Here is a 13,527-nt window from a genome sequence, read left to right on the forward strand (position 1 = left end):
AAGACACATTACTAAGCATTACTTGGGCCCTTCCCCAGAGTTCCAGGCTGGCTGGAGAGACCCAGGTATGACTACTGCCACAGCAGCACTCACACAGAGGCAGGTGTCAAGTGCACCAGGAAGCAAGGGGGCAGCAATTACAGATCACACTTGGGCAGGATGAACAGCATCCTCTGACAGAGAAGAAAGGGAAGTGGCTTCTGGGCTGAGACTGGCATCTACGCAGCAGAGGCAGGAGTGGGCAGCAGGAGGGGTGCCTGAGGGCCTCACGCACAAGATGGTGACTCTGGGCTGGGACTGTCAAGCCAAGGAGCAGGGGCAGTAACCTTTGGGAGCTTGTACAAAGGAATGGAGATAAGATCTATACTGTCTTGGGAATCAAACATCTATTCTGTTTCTTTTCAAAGATGTTTCTTTGCCTTCTTTCAAGTTAGAAATCAAGACTTACGGCTGCCGGTAAACACTGAGTTCACAGCTGTCTGGGGTGCTCATTCCATCTCTTACTGACTACGTATGGATAAAGAAACCTATTAGATCCTGTCTGTGAGTGGCTCTGTCTATCCCACCTGTTTCCCCAGCCCTGACCAGCCAGTCCTCCTTAATGTTAGCAAAAGAGCTGGGAATCAAATGACCAGGTGAGGGTTTCCAACACCCAGTCGCAGCCATGTGGGTTTCTGGCCAGGATCCAGACAGCACACCTCTTCCTCCCCATCTGCTCGGTGCAGCAGGGACCTGCTCTGCAGGTGAGTCTGGAGGTAGAAATGGACCCAGGATTCAGAACCATGCCACTCCCTTGGAGCACATGGGAGGATACCTACCTTGCCAAGAGAATCAAATCCCCCGCACCCAAAAGATTGCCATTTGCTCTGAAAATGGACATGCTGCACAGACACACCCCACTTTCGCCTGCTAGCCCCCACAGCACCTGTCCCCAGCGCTCACCACGCTAGCACAGTGATGTCGAGGTGCATACCAAAAAGGCACTGCCTCATCTACCCAGAGAATTCCTCTCTATTTCACTCTCTCCAGACAGGTGCATGCACAGCCTCCCTGCCCTGCCCGTGTGTCCTGACAGACAATTCCAAAAACTAATGATTTATCATATCTAACCAGGAAAGGGGGAGGCAGCCACTAACACAGAATGCCAGGATTCAACCACCGGTGTCCACCGAGCAGAAGAGGGCCGAGTAGGGAACAGGAGACAGCCAAGGTTTTTCCCTTCAGCTTGCGGCTACCTGCATGACTGGTGGTTTCGCAAGCCTCTTCCTCCCGGAGAAGCTTGGGGAATGGCCCAAGGTCTTGTCTTCCTTCCTCAGCTAAAGAGAAGCAACAGGACTGAGCAAGGAAAACCAGGACTCTGGGGAAAAACCGGTTTAGGAAGCCTGCCCATAGTTACCTGGGCCACAGGCAATAAAGTCTGGTGCTCCTCAGAGGAAACACAAGGGGCAGCTTTGCGGTGAGTACTGTTGGAAAAGCCCCAGATTAAGGGGTCAGGAGTGACCTACGGTCTTCCCGAAACTCTCTCACCTCTCCTGTGAAATGGACTGCCCCACCTTGGCACAGACAGTCACAGGACTTAGGCACCAAGGGTACTGGGCCTCATCTAAGTGAGGATGCTAATACATCATGCTGTGCCTCGGGGTCTCTCCACCTCACGTAACACTTCAGGAGACCCCCCTTTCTTTGACTAAGCCTTCCTATTACCCCACTCCCAGGGAGCTGATGCTTGTCCACCAACATGTAACCCATCCTAACTTGAGCCAGTCTCAGGCTGGAAGAATGGCCCTCACCCGGAGGCCCTCATGGTCCCTCCTAATGTTGGCTGCTCTTCAGCAAACTTCAGAGGGGTTCTCTGGCCCTTCAAGTGGTGCCTTAGTTCTTCTACTCTCCAAAGCCCTTGATGCCTCAGAGGACAGGGGACAGGTTTCTTTTGCTTACCACTGCACCTCTCGTGTCCACTCCTAATGCTGTTGCATTTTACAGATGGAAAGACTGAGGCCCAGCAGGTAAAGCCACTGCCCCAGAACAGACTGCCAGTCTCCAAACTCTCAGACTCCTTCCACTACTCCAGAATAAGGGTCTCAAGAGCAGCTACTAAATGAATCTGAGGAAGGGGCACGAAGTCAGCTGCACATTTGGGGAATATCTCTTTTGACCCTGGGGCAAAGATGGGGGAAGACTTTGTTAGCCTTCTTGAATAAAACTGACTCGAGACTGAAGAGTGTTCAAGAAGCAAAGGGAACAATTCTGCAGCCCACAGAAGAGGCCACGTTGATGTTCTGGAGGGGCAGAGGCTGGGTGTGAGAGCACCAGCTCTGGCCCTTGTCCCGGGGACCAGCAGCTGGTCCAACAACAGAGTGAGGAGAGCAGGGGCTGGATCACAAAGAGCTCCGTCTTACCAAGAGCCTGGACTTTGTTTTTTTAATGAAGGGACACCATTGGCAGGAAGAGCATTTGATGGAGGGGAACTAGCTGCCCCACTGGCCTGTAGTGAGCCCAGGCTTGAGTCCGCCCCACGAACACCAGCCCTTGGGAAGGAGTCCTTGTGCAGGTTTCTGATCTGCCTTTTATTCCCGTTGTCACATTCCCAAACTCCTAGCTGGTGAAGCATACAGAGCTGATGTGATGTCCCTAGTCAAGGAGCCCCTTGGGGATCCCACCACCCAGCCTGGAGCATGCGGCCCTGCCCATGCTCTCACCAAGTCTCAACCCACCATTTTGGATTCAGTGAGAGACAGGGCTTTCTGGAAAACAAGTTCACAGAGCCACCAGTGGACCTGGCCCAGGGGCTTCCTTTATCCCAAGGCCTTCATTTGGAAGAAGGAGCCTGTCCAAGAAAGGTCAGCTGGGGAGTTAATTTAGGCAGAAACAGGACGTGAACCTGGAACCCATACTGTGGGTTTCCTGCTGTATCTTCAGCTCCTAGAACAGAGCTTCACAGTTAGCGCCCAGGGAGATTAAACAATGCTCCCTGACCCCTAGTCCAGACCCCTGGCCCTGGGCCCCCAAAAAGCAGTTTCCTTTCGGGGTGGCCTGATCTCACTCAGAGGGTCCATCCTGATCCACATGTTGCCAAGGCATGTTATTACAGGATTCCTCTGGAATTTTCTTCCTCAAACCTCTTCTGCTACAAGGGCTGAGGAATTCGACCTTTTTTTTTTTTTAAAGGAGAAAAACCTCAGCATGATTCGCAGAGAAGGTGGGGACAGAAGCAGACGAGGGTCTACCCCCTTAGCCAACTATGAAGAGACAAAACAAAAACACAGAGGGGTCTCCCCCACATCCCTCATGAGAGGCAGAAGGATCCTGGCGGGGGGGGATCAGACACAGCCACAGTGCGGGTGAACTGACAATCCACAGGACAGCTCTCAGGCACAGGGGAAAAATTCAATTCTAAGAGAAGCCCAAAGTAAAAACCCAGGTCCAAAGGGGAAAAGGAAAAACCAGCCCAAGTTCTTAATAAACGAGAGGTGAAGGCAGCTGCTGACACCAATCCCTGAGTATCAGATCCATAAAAGTCGGAGATCTGGGAGTCAGCTTACAACTCAGAGGAGGCCCAGAGAGGGGCTGCGGCTGCTGGGGGCTCCAGGGGTGCGAGAAGCAGCAACAAGAACACAGCCCAGGCCTCCTAGGTCCAAGGATCTCTCCAAAGATTCTCCCTTTCCTCTCACCCAAAAGACTTGGGGGGGGGGGGGAGTAGAGGCAGGTGGCTAGGAGGAGCTGGCTGCAGCCCCCACTCGGCTCCTTGGTGTGGGGCTGGCTCCGCATTAGGGGGCAGCCAAGGCCCATGAAGTTGCTGGGTGCTTTGTTACCGAGCAAATCTCCCAGGCACTGACTGCTGATGCATAGCTAACAGGGCGGCAGACATTGATTTATGTTCAACTTTCCATTTCATCAGTGAGAGTTACAGCACAACATGTGGAGTTCACGTTTTTCTTGGGGGGGGGGGGGTTGAGTGTGCAGACACAAACAGGCCTGCACGCGTGCACACAGGCACACGAGCTAGTCAAGGCCACAACTTTCCCCCCCTTTTTAGGAAGGAGGACAAGGGGCTGAGGCAGCCTGGCACGTTAGGAATAACCTTTTGTCCGCTGTTGCTAGGAGCCCGGTGGCGGTCATCTGCCTCTTGGGCAGACATTAGGCACCAGGCTGGCTGCCAGGCAGGGCGGGAGCACAGCCTGACCTTTTGTGGAGGTGGTGTTGGCAAGAAAAAAAGGCTTTTCCCCACTCCTCCTGGCCTTTCCACACAGGCTGGGCGATTGTTGGGGGAGGCAGGGGGTGGGGTGGGGTGGAGTGGGGTGTGTGACCAGATTAGCCCAGACCACAATGCTTCAGAGCAGCCAGGGGTTTATAAAACCCTCTTGAGCACCCCTCACAGGACACATGAGCAAACTAAGGTCCAGAGTGGGGAGTATGGCTCCCCAGTGGGGGACATACAACAATTTGGCAGCAGGGCTTGTCTCAAACCAGGGCACCCAACTCCCAGGGTGAGGGTCTTTTGGCTTAAAGCTTGCCACTGGCTCCATTGCAGTCACCAGAGGGGGGGGCTGCCATCGCAGGAGCCAAGTCAGCTTGGAACAGGTGGGGCCTGGGGGTGGGAAACAGCAGTTGGGACACCCCACCTCCTCTCTAATCCTTCTCTCAGCAGGGGTGACCCAGCCTTCTGTCAGTCTGGAGCCAGGCAGCAGGGCTAGGGGCTGTGAGGAGGGGGGTTGTTTCTGTCCCCCCACTCGTACCCATGACACAGCACCTCTGTTCTCCCCACCCACCCACCCACACGCCACCGCACCTATCAGACCCCCTCTGCCTACAGAGAAGCAGACAGAACAAGGGGCTGACTGGGTCAGAGAGTGGGGCCCAGAAAGGGGAGGGGATTTGCTCCCCAACAGACAGGAGGTTCATCAAGAAGCTCTGGATCTCACAGCCCCATATAGGCCTATCTTCCCTGAGTAGCTCTGGCCAATTTGAGCCTCGGTTTCCTTATCCATACAGTGGGAATGCTGTTAGCTGTCAGGCCCACCTTACAGGGTCAAATGAAATCACAGAAGGGGATGCCTTTTCTAATGTGGACAGTGCTCCACCAGCAACTTTAATAAGGGGTCAGGCAGTTCCACTTTAGGGCCTGAGAGCACTGGCTGGGGCTGCCAGAGAGGGCTAGGCTGGACAGCCATAGAACCATACTCAGGGCTGGATGGCCACAGGACCACACTCAGGGCCGACAGGGCAGAAGGCAGCTCAGCCTCTCACCACCATAGCCCCTACCTCAGAGACCTACCCAGCATGGTCCAATGCTGGCCACAACCCTGGGCCTCCTCTTGGCTCTGCTTTCTCCCCAGCTCCAACTTCCATTGAGGGGCCACCAGGCTCTGGTAGGGAAGCACCAGCCACTACACCCAGTCGCCACCCCAGCTCAGGCCCTGGCCACCTCCCAAGGGGACTGCAGCCTGGACTCCACACCTCCACACTGGCCAGCCTGCTGAGACACTGGCCCCTCCTACCACTGGTGTTCTCCCTGGGATCGTGTCACTCTCCTTCTTAGAAACCTTCCACGGCTCCCGAATTTAGGTTTAAGTCCTTTGTGAGTCTAGTTCATAGCTCACCTGGATCTGCCCTTTTCAAACTCATCCTTTTACATCCTATTCTGGTGTCTGGGCACCCTACCCCCTCCCCTCCCTAACTGCCTTCTGCTCAGGCCTCAGCTCAAACGACAGCCCCTGGGGGCAGCTTTCCCAGATGGCCCCCAGGCCAGGCTGGCTGCTCCTTTGCCTGCCTCCATGGCACTGACCCCTCCAGGTAATCCGTGCCTGCCTCCTCCACCAGACGGTGAGATCCATGTCTGCATCCTTAGTCTGCAGTGCTCACCAGGGCCGGGTGACTAGGAGGTCACTGTGCCCTTAAGAGACCACACCTGGGCTAAGGGATACTCAACCAGTCTGGCCAGGTCTCATATGGTTTAGGTTCCAGCCTCAGACTCACCATCTATCAAATAGGGATCTAGGTCCCCAATCAGCAAATCCTCCCTAGTAGCAGGTTTTGAAAACCACAAAGACAAGGTGGTTTAACTCTTCCCAAGGCTCCCGAGTCCCAGACTTGCCCTGGCCAGCACAGAGAAGTCTTTCCTGTTGCAGCGACTTTCTGGCAGAAGGAATGTCAGCTCACCGGGCTACTGCTGCCTGCTTCCCGCTGGAGAGGAAGGCAGGAAATGGACAGTACTCGGCCCAGCTCTTAGGAACTGCCCAAGCTGCTGCACTGACATGTTCTCACTTACTGGCCTTTGACGCCCCTGCACCCCAAACAGCACCCCACTCCAACGCTCACAGTAGTACTCAAGATTCTCTGCGAGGCATCTAGTCTCTGCTTGGTTACGAACAGTGCCAAGAAGCTCACTACTCCATTGTTAAATTGGCAAGTGAAGAAATGTTTTCCCTATAAAGACTCAAATTGTTCTCCCTCTTCTTTTCTCTCAAGGATCTGAGATCCAAGGGCCGCAGCCTCATAGAGGTAGGGATGAGTATCTTCTCCATGGAGAACTTAAGATACGTGCAGACTCCTCAGAGCCCTCCTGAGGCCGCTTCTCTCTTAGAGAAAGTCTGGCTACTCCGGCAGGAGGTGAGGAGAGAAGTGTTCCCTATAAGCTCAATAGGAAAGGTCCAAGGTTGTGTGTGCATCTCTCTCCCCTTTATTTTCTGGATCATTTCTCTGATTCCTGGGCCATATGCATCATTTACTCCTCCTCTCCCGTAACTGAGAGGGTTCTCTGGAGGCAGACCTCAATGAAATGGGGGACGTGTCACCCATACTGCCCCCCATCATAGCAGAAAATATGTTCAGAGCAGGATGGGCTGAGCTTTTGGCAAAAGGAGCTGGGTCCCCCAGGGCTGTCTTTTCTAGAGCAGGCACAGTCGTTAGCCCTATGACCTTGGCTGGGTCTCTGCAATGCCAGTGTCCTTCAATGTGTTCAGCACCCAGGCCCTTGCCTCCAGAGTCAACGGAGCCATTGCAGAGTAACTGTTCTGGAATGTAGACCTGGCCAAGGCATTATCCAAACCCAGGTACTTCAGTGGCTTCCCACTGCCCACCGGATAGAGCCTGCACTTTCCAACAAGATCCATCAACAAAAGCCAGCAACTTCTCCAGCTTCGTCTCCCACTGGACATCACCTCATTCTGAACACTGTCCCAGCCAGGACTGTGCTGCCTCCAGGAAGCCCTCCCTAATCTCTTGTCTGGGCAGGCAGATCTCTCACTTCCTGCTACAGAACATGGGTTTACCTGTCAGTCTCTCTGGTAGGCTGGGTGTTCATGTGGGCAGACTATGGTTAACTCAGTTCTGGACTAGAGCCAGTCCGTGTGCCTTCACATCAGAAGGCCAATGACCGTCACAAACTACAGTCCCACCTGCCTCTGGGCCTTCACTCCACATCTACAAATGAGAAGTCTGGGCGAGATTAGGGTTGGACTAGTTCATGACATGAACTACCATTATGTGCCCATGTTTGTGGTAAAACTGGCCAGTCAGTATCTGTTAGGCTTGGACGCAGCTCCAGAATCATTCTCAACACAGTGTTCTAAGCACCACCACTAACCAATCACAGCTGGTGTTTGAATGGAAACATTGGCTACTTTTGAGAGAAGATGGCTATAGATTTCTTCTCCTTCCATTCTTTCTCTCCTTTTCCCTGGTCTCTCTTCTTCCTCTAGACTTGGAGATACTGTAGATATCTACACTTGGAGCACTAGGAGCAGGAACTAGGAAGCCTGGGTTTAGGCTCCCATTACAGCCAGGGCTGCTAACTTTGGGCAGGTAATCTTCCTGAGTCTCACTTTCCCAATCAGCCAGGCCTCCTCTGCAGAATGTGAGCAAAATGAAAGTAAGCTGCATGTCTGAAAACACTACATAACTGAAAACAATTATTGGAATTTAAAACAAAACAAGAACAAAAACAGCCTGTACTCAATGCTCTGTTCTCCGTGACCCCTGCCCTCCCATAATTCCCCAGCTCTGGACCTAGAAATCCTCATTGGGCAGTGCCTCCCTTAGAACCACCTTAGGGTCAAGGAGTTGGGGACCCACCCAGACCAGTGGGCCTGGTTCAAAGCCAAGCTGAGCTTGCCAGATGTGCAGCCCAACTAACTTAAGCTGCATGAAAAAAAATGTCACTGCTTGATTATGTAAAATCCATCTGAATCCAAAGCAGAAAATCTAAGTTGGAAAGGCCCTTAGAGACTAGCTGGTCTACCCAGCTTCTTCTATGGGTGAGGAAACTGAGCCCAGAGATGGGGAGCAACTTGCCTAAAGTCACTCAGCAAGTGTGTGAGAGGAGGTGGGGCACTAAAACAAGCGTCCTCAGGCTCTAGTTCTCTATTCCCCTCCCCACTGTGGAACCCTAGCCCAGAACCTCCAAGCCTGGTCAGAATGGCAGATCTAGAGCTTTGGGCCTGGTTTGGCTCCACTCCTGGTAATGTGAGCAACACAAATAAACTCAGTTCAAACATTTCCTGGGGCCCTAGTGGACACCAGGTGCTGGGGATGCCAAGATTAAGGCAATCTTTTTATAAGGAATTATAATGCCCTTGCTAAATTCTACCATGACCCTGAGAACCCCACAATATTCCTCAATAGTGACTATGGTTCGGTCCCAAACCACCTCCCTGCCAGCCCTCAACCTGCTGCTACCAGACACAATCTCATGCCACAGGGCCAGGCAGGCACTGTCCACCTCAGAAACCAAGTATCGAGTAAGAAAGAGTAGAGAGACAGAAGGCCAGACCTTCTGACCCCAGGAGCAGCCTCAGCCCAGGAGCCAGAGGCCCGAGGAAGGGAGTCCCATTTGTTGCTTCCTGAGGGGCCAGAGTCGGGGGTGGACAGCTGTGCCCTCCCACCCACTCTGGGAGCCCTGCTGGCTTCTAAATTTAGCACCAACTGCATGTGGAGTGCTGACCTGAAAACTGGGCTGGGCACTTTGGGGCAGGGTCTGGCCAAAGCTGGATCAACCAACCCAGCCTGGCTCCTCAGTGCAAAGACCCACCTACAGCAGAGCTGCCTGCCCAGGCTGCAGCCAAGCAGGGGAAGAAGTGCAATTGTTGGCAGCAGATAAAACCCTCGATACCATCTCTACTTCCCTTCTAATATCAGAGTGGCCGCCTGTAAGATGAGCGAGGGGCAGGGCTGGCAATCAATAGCTAATATTCCTGTTGTGAGCTGGCCTGCTCCGGAAATGGGAAGCCACTAACTCCTGCCAGAGTGATACCCTTTCCCCTTAGCAGTGACCCAGCCCGAGGGGTTCAGCATCAAGGCCAGGAAAGACCCTTTCCACCTTCATCTGACTGATGGGCAAATGATGCCCCGGGGAGTGGTAGAGTGTCAGCCAGGGTCACCCAGGAAGTAGAGGCCAGGGCACACAGCTACCTGCTGAGTGATTCAGCCAGCTCTTGATGGTTTAGCCTGACAGGGGATCAGAGAAAACCTCAAGTCAAGAGGGTCCAAAAGTCACCTTTTTGTGATGGTGGCTGGTGGCAGCTAAATAAGGACAGGAATCAGTCTGGACTTTCTGACCACACACTCCTGAACGTCACAGGGGAGGGCCCAAGAAGTATGTCTGGAATTAAGCCTTAACCATGGACAATTATACCAAAGCAGGAAGTAGGGAGCTGCCCACATATCAGGCAGACCTTGCCTTGCCCCAGACTCAGGCCAAAATAGAAGTTAATGGCCTATTTTAAAAAATACAGCTGGCTATTGTCCACCTCTTCCCACCGTTTATACTGGGCACCCAAATAGCAGTGAGCAGCCTCAACAGGAATACACATAGGCAGGGCATGGTACCTGGGTGGACTTGGTCCACTAGATGGGAAGGGCACATCTGCGTTCTATCAAGGGCATCGTCAGAAAGTCCCCACAGATACAACACCCATGGGAAAGACTACCAGCTGAGTGTGGCGTGCCCTGGGTGTGGTGGCCAGAAGATGGCTGCTCCTTGGCATGGATGACCATAGTAGCCCCTTGGGTTTACCCTCTGGGAGAAAAGTAGAGCCCACCTGGTTCCTGTCTTTCTTGGACACATGGGTTTCCAAGGATTTGAATGTTTCGCTCTCTCTCTCTCTGAAGCCTGGGCCCTCTTCCCGATGCTTGAGGCCTTACCCCAAGCCAATCCCCAGGCAACACCTGGACTGGTCCAACCTGGAGCCTACACACCAATTTCTGAGACTGTACCCACTTCCACCCCTGGGACAAGATCCCAGTTTGGGAAGCACGCTAGGAATGCATACATCATTTGTAGCCATCTAATGCCTTGAACCGCCATCCCTATGTCCCTCTCACTCGGGGCACCTTACTGCCACCTCAGTAGGCCACATGCTGTTCGGGTTTTCAGGGAACATCCATAGTTCACTGACTCCCTTGTGTGCGGTGAGCAGCATATCCTAGCCCTTCTCTCCTGGGACTTAGACATCAATCATAATGTGAAATCTTGCAAAGCAGAAGTGTCTTCTAGGTCATCTTCATCTTTAACATCCCTACAAGGTATCCATCCTATTTTTGCTCAAATACTCCAGTGCCAGGGAGCCCTCTGCATCCTGTAGCCCACGTCTCACTGCTGGAATACATGGTGTGAAATTCTGGCTTCCACTGAGCACCATGTCCTTGGACTCTGCCTCACTGGTCACAGTTTAGAATTCTTGGGCTTCACAAAAAATCTTTGCCTTCTTTTCCACACAACTGCTCCTTACACGTTTTTACCTGGAAGTGCTAACCTTGCAAAAGGCTTGGGGAACTCAGGCAGATTCTCAAGCCCAGCAGTAGACAGGTTTGAAAGAATGGGATGCTACACTCAAGAGCTTTACCATAAAAGTTCCTTCCAGCCCTGCATGCCAACACCTTTCCAAGACGGCACTTCCCGGTCCCAATATGGCTTAAACAGAATGAGCCCCCCAGAGGCGATGGCGCAGACAGAGGAGGAGGTGCGGAGAGGGTGGCAGCTGCACCCAACCCTGACAACACGGAGAGGCCCTGAGAGCTCAAGAAGGTGTCTTTTGGAAAAGGCCAGGCTCTCAACCAATGTGGGATTGCTCCTGCCTTTGGCGGGGCAGAGTGCGGGCACAGATGCTCATGGGGCGCCGTCTGTGATCACACTCGGAAAAAATCAAGTGGTTAACCAGAGGGAAAGGATTCTGAGACCTGCCAGGATGGTGGGTTTTGTGTGTTCTCAGATTATGCCTAAGGTTTGTAGTTTGGACAGGCAAAGTAAACAATGACAACGACAGCAGCAACAAAACAGAAACAAAGAACAGTTTACTTGTTTAAGAAAAAGAAAGCCTTTGTTAAAAGACAGCTTCACGTGGACTTGGAAGCAGCCCCACCGCCGGCCTGACCAGGGGCGGCTGTGTCTGACTGCGAAGCGGGTGTGAAGAAAACAAACTCCAGCACATGCAGGAGGTGTCTGCTCTCCATCTCTTCTCTCCTCTCCTCCATTTTTGGAAGGGGTGGAGAAAGGGATGGGAAGGGAAGGGCTCCAATCAGCATAAAGCAACGGTATTTAGACCATGGCAAACTGAGCTACTACTTACTCCTCTCTTTCTCTCCCTCCCTCCCGCCTGCCAGAGACTGGCCTGGAGTGAAGGGAGCACAGGACCAACCCAGGGCCCAGCACGTACCTGAAAGAAACCCGGCGGGATGGGGCCTCCAGGCATCCCATCGTTGGGGGGAATGTTGCCAAGCACTGGGCTCGGGGCGGCTGCTGCACTCTGTGGAGACAAGAAGGCGAAGTGTTAGGCTGTACCCACAACGAGAGCCAGAAAGTTCCCACCCCAGGTCCCCAGGCTCTCCTTGTCCACCTACATCGTCCACAGACCCTCCTCAATACCATCTTTCCAAGTGTCCCTTCCTAGGCAAGTGATGAACTCTGAGCCTCCATTTCCTCTTCTCTAAAATGGGGGAACAATGCCCACCACGCTGCATGCGCACTGCGGAGCGGCAGTGGGTGGCCAGAATGCAGTAGCTGCTACGAACGCAAGGAGGGCCTGCCTTACCCACTCAGCTGCTTTATCAGGACGGGAAAGTTCCTCTGGGCAGGTGAGGTGCTTCCTAAGTGTCTGTACCCTCTCTAAGAGGCTGGCATATGCTGCACAGAGCAGAAGACCAATAAATACCCAAGACTTAATGAACACACAGACAGCCCAGCTGGGAAATGTCCCTGGGGAGAATGAGGGGGGGCAGGTGTGTTGTTGGTCCTGCCAGGGTCCTGGGTGCTATAGGACAGGAAGTGGGCTACAGAATGTAGGAGGTGGGAGGGGAAGGGGTCATTACTTTTCCGTTTAAATGCTGCTAATTCCAGCATTTACCTGGTACATCTGCCTCAACAAATGCCTCCCAGGGGTGAGCAGACGTTGCTCGCCTCAGCCTGGCCTCCTTCCAGACAATCTGTGTCCCACCTGTTCCTGTGGTCAGCGTGTCTGTGCCTGGTCCTGTGCTCACACAGGCAGAAAGAGGCTGCTCAAGACTATGCAGGTCTGACGGCCCTGCCTGGGCACATGCCCTGCTCCTCCCCAGGATTCTGAAGTTCCCAGGTCCTCCTCCTGCAGGAAGCCCACTTGGGCCCTCAGTGGTCCCAAAACCCCATCAGGAAGAATTTGAAACTGAATCGCTAATCACCTCCCCAGGGGTCTGACTGGTTCTGAGAAACAAAAGTGAGCCACTCGGGGTCAGGAATGCCTCTTTCTCTCTTATAAATGCAGAGTGCCATCCCCACCTTGAAGAAGTCACTTCTTCCCTTTCCTCAGCCAGAAAATAGGAACCAGACAGAACTCCTGACTTCCAACTCTGATGGAAGAATGAAGCAGTGTGTGAATTCCACAAACACTGCACGTAGCAAACAAACAGATCCCCCGGGAAGCGATACACCTGGGTCCAAGCGCAGGTGCCTGTACCAGCAAGGGATGACCATGGGAAGTCAGATGACCTTTGTGTATGAGTTTCCTATAAAAAGTGGGGATGGCTGTTGCCCCGCTTGGTCTTCAGGACTGTAGAGGATTAATATTAATATATTACTAAACTGGGAAAGCTCAGTAATCTGAAAGAAAAGAGGACTCAGTATGGGCACGCAGTAAGTGTTTTAACAGGCTCTGGGTAAAGAGAATGGGGTGGGGTTGAGCTGGCTGCTCTGGCCCAACATTTTAAAATGATTCTGTCCACAAAAAAGCAACCCTCCCTTTCTGTCATTATGAGATTCTGACAAACATCCTGTAAGGCAGTGATTTTCAACCCTTTTCATCATGGCACACATGAACTAATTACTGAAATTCTGCAGCACACCAAAAATGCATTTTTTGCCTATCTGACCAAAAAAAGGGTATAATTTTGATTTATTCACACCAGACAGCCACTGGTTGTCATTTTTTAATTTGACAATCTAGGGAAAAGAGGTCAGTGCCCCTGACTAAATATCAGGTATTCCATGTTTTGAAAATTCTTGCAGCACACCGGAAATCACTGCCCTAGTGTATCAAAGTAGGTTTACAATTATGGATATGG

General features: G+C 52.7%; 1 protein-coding gene across 6 annotated transcripts in view; it reads right to left on the minus strand.

Moving 5' to 3' along the window:
• The window catches only part of SSBP3 (single stranded DNA binding protein 3), a 151,414-nt gene that overhangs the window by 28,577 nt on the left and 109,310 nt on the right, over positions 1-13,527 (minus strand). For all 6 annotated transcript variants that reach the window (XM_081144463.1, XM_081144462.1, XM_081144461.1 and 3 more), the window contains exon 5: positions 11,652-11,741. In XM_081144463.1, the coding sequence (XP_081000589.1) occupies positions 11,652-11,741 (90 nt within the window). The remainder of the gene's footprint in view (positions 1-11,651; positions 11,742-13,527) is intronic.

Source organism: Miniopterus schreibersii (assembly GCF_964146895.1).
Source record: "Miniopterus schreibersii genome assembly, chromosome: 8".
Lineage (NCBI taxonomy): Eukaryota > Metazoa > Chordata > Mammalia > Chiroptera > Miniopteridae > Miniopterus > Miniopterus schreibersii.